The 8,210-nt window shown below is 39.6% G+C and overlaps 1 protein-coding gene across 1 annotated transcript; it reads right to left on the bottom strand.

The window, feature by feature from the left end:
* Positions 1–6,916: 6,916 nt before the first annotated feature.
* LOC116803599 lies at positions 6,917–7,800 on the bottom strand. Its single transcript, XM_032727593.1, has 2 exons — positions 7,688–7,800; positions 6,917–7,625 (listed from the first exon to the last, which is right to left on the bottom strand). Exons 1-2 carry the CDS (start codon positions 7,760–7,762, stop codon positions 7,092–7,094), a joined length of 609 nt encoding a protein of 202 aa, XP_032583484.1. The 5' UTR covers positions 7,763–7,800; the 3' UTR covers positions 6,917–7,091.
* Positions 7,801–8,210: the final 410 nt, after the last annotated feature.

The raw sequence follows: 8,210 nt of genomic DNA, 5'->3' as shown, positions 1-8,210 counted from the left end.
GTTTATTTGTTGTGATTTGTGTGTGGCAGTACGAATATCTGGGTGGAGGCAGCGCAAGTGACAGCTTTTCAAATACAAATTGACAGTTGACACGTCACCTCCACCCCCGTTAAATCAACCTCCATTACAAGGCAATGACAGTTGGTTTTCCGTGAGGGAGTGTTGCCCACAGCCCATGGGTTTTTCTACTGCGCGTCAGTGAAGTTTCGTCCTTCTGCCGTTTGAGCAGGTGTTGAACTCGCTTCCTGATTTGCATTGTCTGGCCCGGTCATGATTTCACCTTTCACAAACTTTTATGTAGTTGTCGCTGGCGTCATCGCATCAACATTCCCTGTCCGCAAGTAGTTCCTTCCGCAACACGGACACCGGCACCTCCATGGAAACCAATTAATTCCTATGAATTGTAAGAGTTTTAACTTTGGACAGCCGACTTTGATATGTAACAAGGTCCTGGGTCCTACACCAGTGCGTGTTGTTCACGTTGAAGGGGAATGTCGGCACAGAAAAATGAAAGTAGGCAGTTAGGTAGTAGTTTTTAGGGATTAAATGTTACTACAATTAATATAAGGATTTTTAAGCCATAACTCAGATTTATAAATCAACTTTACGATACCAAAGTCATAATCAATTCGCCATGCCTTTTGTTTGAAGGGTATATGTGGCAGGGCAAAAAACCAAGTCACATGAAAATTATGACTTTTCCGAGCATTTTTGCATACATATCTTTGTATAATTTCACAATTAATTATGAAATATGCCATTTTACCATTTTCGTGTAAAAAGCCCAGCCGAACCAGTAAACCGAAGCGGCAAACAAAGTGCAGGGCAGTCGCAAGGAAGGGGACCCACTGTGACTATGACTAAACAAAACGATTCGAAATGACACGCTGTCAACGTGGGGTCTGAGCCAGCAAATTACAATAATAATAATAACAGTGGAAGCCGGTAGCCGGCGACATGGCCAAGGAGGGCAGTCTACAGTCCATGTGGACGACAATGCGACAAAGTGCCGACTCTACGTTCCAGTTCCATTCGGTGCAGTTGTGGACTGATGTCTACCACTTTCACTGTCCAGCAAAAGATATGTTTCTTAAAGAAAAGTTTGCCTATCGTAAGCTGGTTTGGTATGTCGCTTTCCCACTATATTCAGCAGTTAATTTAGAACACATCTGGAAAATTACTATTTTACCATACTAAAACAATCAATATTATTACAAATAATATTGCAATGTTTTGTTTCTTATATTTGAAAATATTAAGTATACTATGTTATGGCAATATGGTACTATAGTATGGTAATCAAATCATTGTAAATGATACATATTGAAAGATATATCTATAGATCAGTACCTTGTTGTCCAGTGTAGTCTGAATTATGCACATTGTTGGACGCACGGGGGAAACGAGTCAAACGACGATTAACGCTTGGCTGAATTGACTCGAAAAGTGCCGGTCATAAATTATCCGACAGAAAATGAAAAGCTTCTAATTTGGCTTAGTTTCGGTTCGACTTAGCTTGGCCGGGTCTCGAACTGGGTCTAAGTATCGCATCGTATCGTAACGGATCGGATCGTATCGTTTGGGTGGCAATAGGCCAACTCACACCGCCCAAATAGCCACTTGCATGTCATGCAATGCGTCACGTCACACAGGCTGCCACTTTTTGTCCAAAGCATTATTATTAACTAGTTAGCGACATGCAACTTGTTGGTACCGAGCCGCCCAATTCCGAAATGTCTGCCTGCTGAGCTTTCAGGGAAAATAACAAAACCCGCAACTGAAACAACAAACAACTGGTTGCCAGTTGGCAATGCGAGTACCTACTACCATACATCAATTGCTTTTCATATGGCGACGGGGCACAAGGAAGGGGTCTCGCATGTCGCCGGGCATTTATGATTAAGTGAGGTACATATTAATATTATCGTGCGACTCACCTGGTCTCTTTCAATGGCGAATTTTCTGCCAGACAGTTTGTATGCTAATTTGCGAGCTTAGGCCGCTTCACAATGGCCCACACACACACACACACACCACTGTACTTGTATATGCATAGAGGCTATATGGCTATATGGTTATAAAGCACTCCTTTGCCAGCAAATAGTCCGCACTCAGTGGTTTATTTTACTGTTATTTTAATTTATGGCTATTTTATGCGAGTGCACAGCGTAGTTGGGAAGTTGAAAGCGAACACATAATAATAAAAGCGGAAACTATTGTATTAAGTGTTTGATTTATGGCTTAACTCAATTGTTTTATTTATGAGCCATTTCAGATTCAGTATCCATTGTATGGGTGTTGATTTCAATTTCTATGCCACGGCCAACAATGCCACTCTACATTCAGTACATTCTATTTGATTTTTATTGAGAGCTTAGTTAATTACACATAGTACGTATACGTAATCTGCAAGTCTGCCTCTCTTAAAATCGCTCAATTATCAACAAAAACTGAATGCGGCTCGTTACCATTTGGCAATTCGCAATTAAAAACACATTTTATGTGCATTTAGCGCTTACTACCACAAACGTAGAGTAATTTGCCATTTCCACACGAGCAATACAACTTTGTATTTTAATAAATTGATTAATTACAGAGTGTAAACGAGTCACGATCAAAATGACGTCGAAAATGACTTCAATATATATTTTTGCTATTTGTTTGAGAAAATCATCTTTTCATCTGAAAATAAGGGGATATAAAAATAGATTGTTTCCTAAATTTGAAGAGTGCACACATCATTGAGTCGCACTAATTACTTTTTCTTTGCGATCCGTACCGTCATCATCATTCATCAATTCCAGCAATTTTCTCACACTTTAAATTGACACATAGCCTGTGATAGATTGGATCCTGATGACTTGGCACTTATCATATAGATTCCCGTCTTTATGTTTTTCTAGGCTCGTAGGCTTATATCTATTCAGTAGATAACAGCAGACGGACGATATGGCCACGTGAGTGGTTTTTGGCCAAATGGAAAGCAATTATTCAATGTCAAAGCGACACACGCACCGAATTATTTCATCAATTAATTATTCAACTTTATTTGCCGAGCCAAAAATATGTGAAAGAATAGAACGATCAAGAAAAGTCTCGAACTTTGCGTTGTTTTGTCATGTAATTTAAAAAAAAGTCTGGGATTCGAAGAAAATATACCTAATATACATACTCGTCAACTAACGATATACTTTACTCTTTTAAATAGACATACTATCTAAAATCTAAAACTACCTTAATCTTAAACTATGAAAAATAGTAAAAACTTATGAAAATAAATCTTTAGAACATGATATTTTGGTTATCTTAGCAAACGAGAAAGTTTGACTATTTAAAAAATGTATATCTTATTACATTAGCTGATGTACCCGAGCTAAAATCCCCATTGAAGCCCAAAGTGAGAGTGCACAAAATATTATGAATTTAATTCCTGGATGGAGGGGAGAACACACAAATATGTGGCATCGTCATCAAAGTAATCAGGCGACGACTGTGTCTGTCAGAGTAAGGGAGGGGAGCAGGGGGCACTTTTGGAGGATATGCAGGACGGGGGCGCCCCAAATGATTGCCTCCGTGACGTGGCAAGAGGCAAGTTGCCGGGGCACAACCCGGACCAACATCAGCGACATCATTTATCATCAACCTGCCTGTCACTCAACGAATTCCCCAACCGCCGGGGTTGGAAAAAAAATTCACTACCGCCGCATGCAAAGGACTCTGATGAGTTGCCTGCGTTATCCTTGGGTGTGCTGTCAAAAAATTATTATGCCTATTAATTTTACCCATGCGGGCGTTGCCTTCCTTCATTCGGCCATCGCTGTTTGGTGGTAAATTACACAACAGAAAAGAGGGAAAACAATTTTTGATGTTTGGCTTTTGGCAGCGCCAAGTGGGCGTGGCTGTCTGCGTGTGCTTGTGTTTGTGTGTGTGTGAGTGTGTCGCTTAAGACATATTTTGCCTCATTCATTTGGCAGTAATTTATCCTGTCATGCTGTCATTATGCCAACCGACGAAAAAATAGCGTCGAAAAACACCAACAACAAAGAGTGGAAGTCCGGGACGGAGGAAAAAATTATTTATTGAAAATGATTATGCACAGGGAATCGAGGAATCGATGGGGGAAGGTTGCCTCCCTCGGCAAGTTTCAGTTTTGTTAATGATCCGCCGGCGTTCTCGGACTGGGGCGCATCGATCAAAAATCATTATGACTTATTTGCGAAGGCCCCAAAGTGATTACACAGAGAGAAATTCAAAATTTATTGTTCGTTTAGGTTAAATAAGAGCTAAACTGAAAAATATATTAAACGAGCATATTAAGTATGAGCATATTAACTATAAAAAACAATTTGCTTAACCTTCTGTAAAATAGAGTAACATTCCTTAGGAATACGTTAATTACAGGGTATTACTTCGTGTTTTTACGAGTTGCGCAATTTCGCCAGCTGATGTCTTTTCAATAACTAATCAATCTTGGCTTTAGCTTGATGGCAGCTCTGCACGCGATGACTTATTTCGGGTGGTGTTTTGACCACCTTTCCCGACCAAAACTGGCTCCATTTTTGGATAGATGGGCGATTGGGTGGTTCTGGGGACTCGGGCACAACACACTGCAAAGCAAGTGCCAACTTTTTTGCTGTCGCCCATCAATCAGAAGGATTGGGATGACGGGGCACGGAGGACGGTATAAACGAAAGCTCATGTCAGTCACCCAAAAAAGAGGAACAAAGCGCTGCGGGGGCGGAAATGATTGAAGGAGGTGAAGGGGCAAAAGAGGGTCTGATCAGCTTGAACTTTTGGCGTTGACAGCCGGAATACAAAATGCGGGCGAAATATGTCGATACGAATCAGACAGAAAATATCCTGCAAGAGGGTTTAATACGCGAAAATCAAAGAGAAAAGGTGAACATTAATCTAGGTAAATACCCTTTCACTATTTTAAGCTAACTTACCAACGGAAAACAAGTTACTAGCTTGAGCACAAGGTTTTTAGTTGTAAATATTATAAAAAATAAGAAAAAACAATATTTTTGCGTACTTGGGTTAAAAAAATTTGCCTGGCATACACGTCGTATGAGTGATTTTGGTTGGTGTGTAACAGTTGCATATTAAATGTATAGATTGTTAATATTTTAAAAGAATTTGAATACTTTTGTCTAATATACAGGTGTATTTTAAAGATCTGAACAGTTCAACAAGTCTTCTAGTACATTCGAGCAATATATTCCTAAGTGTAGAGGGTAGCAAAGTACTGCTCCTTTCTGCCGCACTATAAATGCCAGACAATAAATAACCGCAACTTAAGCATATTGCGGTTAAAAGCAAACAGTCCTCACTGAACTGGAGCTACTCCTCTCCAGCATGGCAGACATATTTCATTTTCATGCTCCCAATTGTTTCGCCCTTGACAAATGGGCGAGAGTGAGAGCGAGCCAAGTTTGTGTGTGCGCAAGGCAAGTCATCAAAATAACAAATAACGACGACTACGAAAATTGATTGCATGTCATTAATTTTCATTTCAAATTACTTTGCCACTATATCATGGTCTATATGCCGGCGTTCTCTTCCGGAAAACTCAGCGAAAGGGGGCCAAAGTCAATGCAGACGATCCAAAGTCGTGTCAAAGTCAGTGCCGTGCTAAAATTCGTTATTTGCGTTTGCCAGCACGTTTGTTGTCATATTTTTGATAAATATTAGCTTATTCATATCGTAATACGGAACCCAGGTACGTTGCCCGGGATCCAAAGTGCAGGGTCCGGTGTAAAAAGGTACATGGTAAAAGAAGTACGTGAGGCTTGGCCCTGGGTCCAATGTCCGGGGTACCTGATAGGGGTGGACCATGGTACGGGGTCCAATGTCCAGGGTATATGGTCCAGGGTACATAGTCCGTAGTCTGAAGTTGAGTCTCCGTGGTGAGGGCTCCCGTGTCCGCGGTAAGTGGTACGCACAGAAGCAGTTCAGATGACCACACTGAATATCCGGGTAACTTATCACTTCCCCGATTCACCCTATCGCCCCTTGACTATTATGCGATTACCACTGCAAGTTGTGGAGGAGCAGCAGGTCCATTTTCGAGTCTCAATTCCAACTGGGATTCCGAATCATCATCCGGGCGGGAAAATGCCTCCCATGCCATTCATCCATTCTGCAGCCGTTCCATCTCTTTCTTGCTATCTGCGTAACGCTGCTTTTTTCTCTCGGTATAGCCCTATCTCTATCATGCTGGGCATTTCTCTCCCTTTCGCTCAATGCCTTTCAGTCATCCATCAGCCGATGGTCCTGTTGCAGCTTTTCCTCGCCAGCTGGCAGTACGTCAGTCATTCGGTCATTGGACAGTACACGGAGAGAAATTAAAATAAAATAGATTAAAAGAATTTAAATTTTGAATATTTATTTATTAATTTTTAAATAAAATTTATTTTTCCTTTCTGTCATATACGTTATAAAAAATGATATAATTTGGCTATGTTAACATTTCTTCAGGAAGTGTAGGTATTAGGTATGCATATTAAAATTTTAAATTATTTTACTGCAGTGCCTATCCCTACCATTCGTCCTGCTGTTGCTCCTGTTTCGTGCCAGATATGAAGGAAGTCCAACCCGAAGACCAGTTGGTACCTTGACTTTCCAGCCACGGCCTTTTCCTTCTGCGAACCCCCAACTCCCCTCAGCCACATCCTGTCTGGGCTCTTTCGAAATGCACGCGAGATTAACTCTTGGCCCTGACATTAACGAATGAGAGCCAACAGCATCTGACAGTCAAATGTCAGTTAGCTGCAGCTTCTTACCACTCCCTCCAATTTCCCTTATCTGTCGCTTCGCGGAATGCAGTTGGCTCTGGGCAGAGTATTAGTAAATACAGCAGTTAACTTTTTTGGAATTTACAATTTGGTTGGACTGAAAATTGCAAAGTGGGATATATTTTTAAAAAACATACGCTTTATATTTACGATTTTTTTTAAATAAAGGGTATCGCTAGGGTATCCTAATTTGTTACATATATTTAAAGAGCGGTTCTCAAACAGCAAAAAAGGTTTTAAGTAATAATGGAATGACATTTTGGGCTGCTTTTTATGTATTATTACAATACCGATTCAAAAGTATTTTTGAAAAAGGCGAGTCTTGCTATGAATTATATCTGTAAGTATGCTGGTTTTTTCTGTTGGCTTAAGTTCACCAACTTCTCTTTCGCAGATTTTCTCGTATCGAGCGAATTCATTTCTCAGATCTGTGTTCTCTTTTTCAATCTCTTTAGCCCATTTCTTATAATTGTTGAATTCTTTAGAAAGTTCTTCGTAAGAGCCAGACAATTCTTCATACTTCATAGATTGCAACTCCGTTATCGCTTTATAAAGCCTGGAATTCACTTTTTCAACCTCCTTAAAAGAATTTTCAAAGATATTATGGAGGTTGCATAGGTCCTCTGAATTGTGTACGTTATGTATATGTGTTGTAACGTTTTCCTTACATTTTATTAACTCAATACTTTGCGCTTGCAATTTATCCTGCATTTGGGAGGATAGCTTTAAATGTTTTTCACAAACTTCCATATATCGAAGCAGAGGCTTGACTGTTGGATAACAAACTGCGGCACATTGATCTTCCAGTTCACGTGATGTGGTGCAAGACTATAAAAACAATTTTTAAACAACATATTGTATAATTGTGCTTTCTAATAATATTATTAAACCTCTTCAACAGAGTTTTTAGCCAGGGAAACTGCCAAATACAATACAATTGTCGCCGGAATCAACTTAAGCCGCATTTTTTGTATTATTTCTCGGATGCGGCAAGTAATCAACTGTAGTCTCAGTTGATTACAACCTACGAAGAAATCTGGTTTAAAAGTTGAAAAGTATATATGTATATAACATTATCTATGTTGAAAGCTTTCTTATCAATAAAGCCCTGGGAACAGCAAATGTCAATGACATCTCGGCGTTGCGCTCCCAAATACACTCAAACAAATTCACTATAATTGGTTCAATCTTTATTCTTTATTTTGTTTTTAAAGTAAAGCAATAAATTCTAAATCGTATTAGAAAAGGTCTCTTCGTTTGGCATTTATAAAAAATGACTATCGGAAATACGTTGCTTTTTGCAAAATCATCTGAATATAAAAACATCAAATAGACCTACCGCTTCTGGTTAGTGTTACAAAGCCAAAACCAAAAAAAAAAAACACCTTTAACACCTGAACGGGAAATTTAACT

The sequence above is a fragment of the Drosophila sechellia genome, chromosome 2L, assembly GCF_004382195.2.
Source record: "Drosophila sechellia strain sech25 chromosome 2L, ASM438219v1, whole genome shotgun sequence".
In the NCBI taxonomy this organism is placed as follows: Eukaryota; Metazoa; Arthropoda; class Insecta; order Diptera; family Drosophilidae; genus Drosophila; species Drosophila sechellia.
Note: the sequence above shows the minus strand (reverse complement) of the source record. Positions and strands in the feature narration are given on the sequence as shown.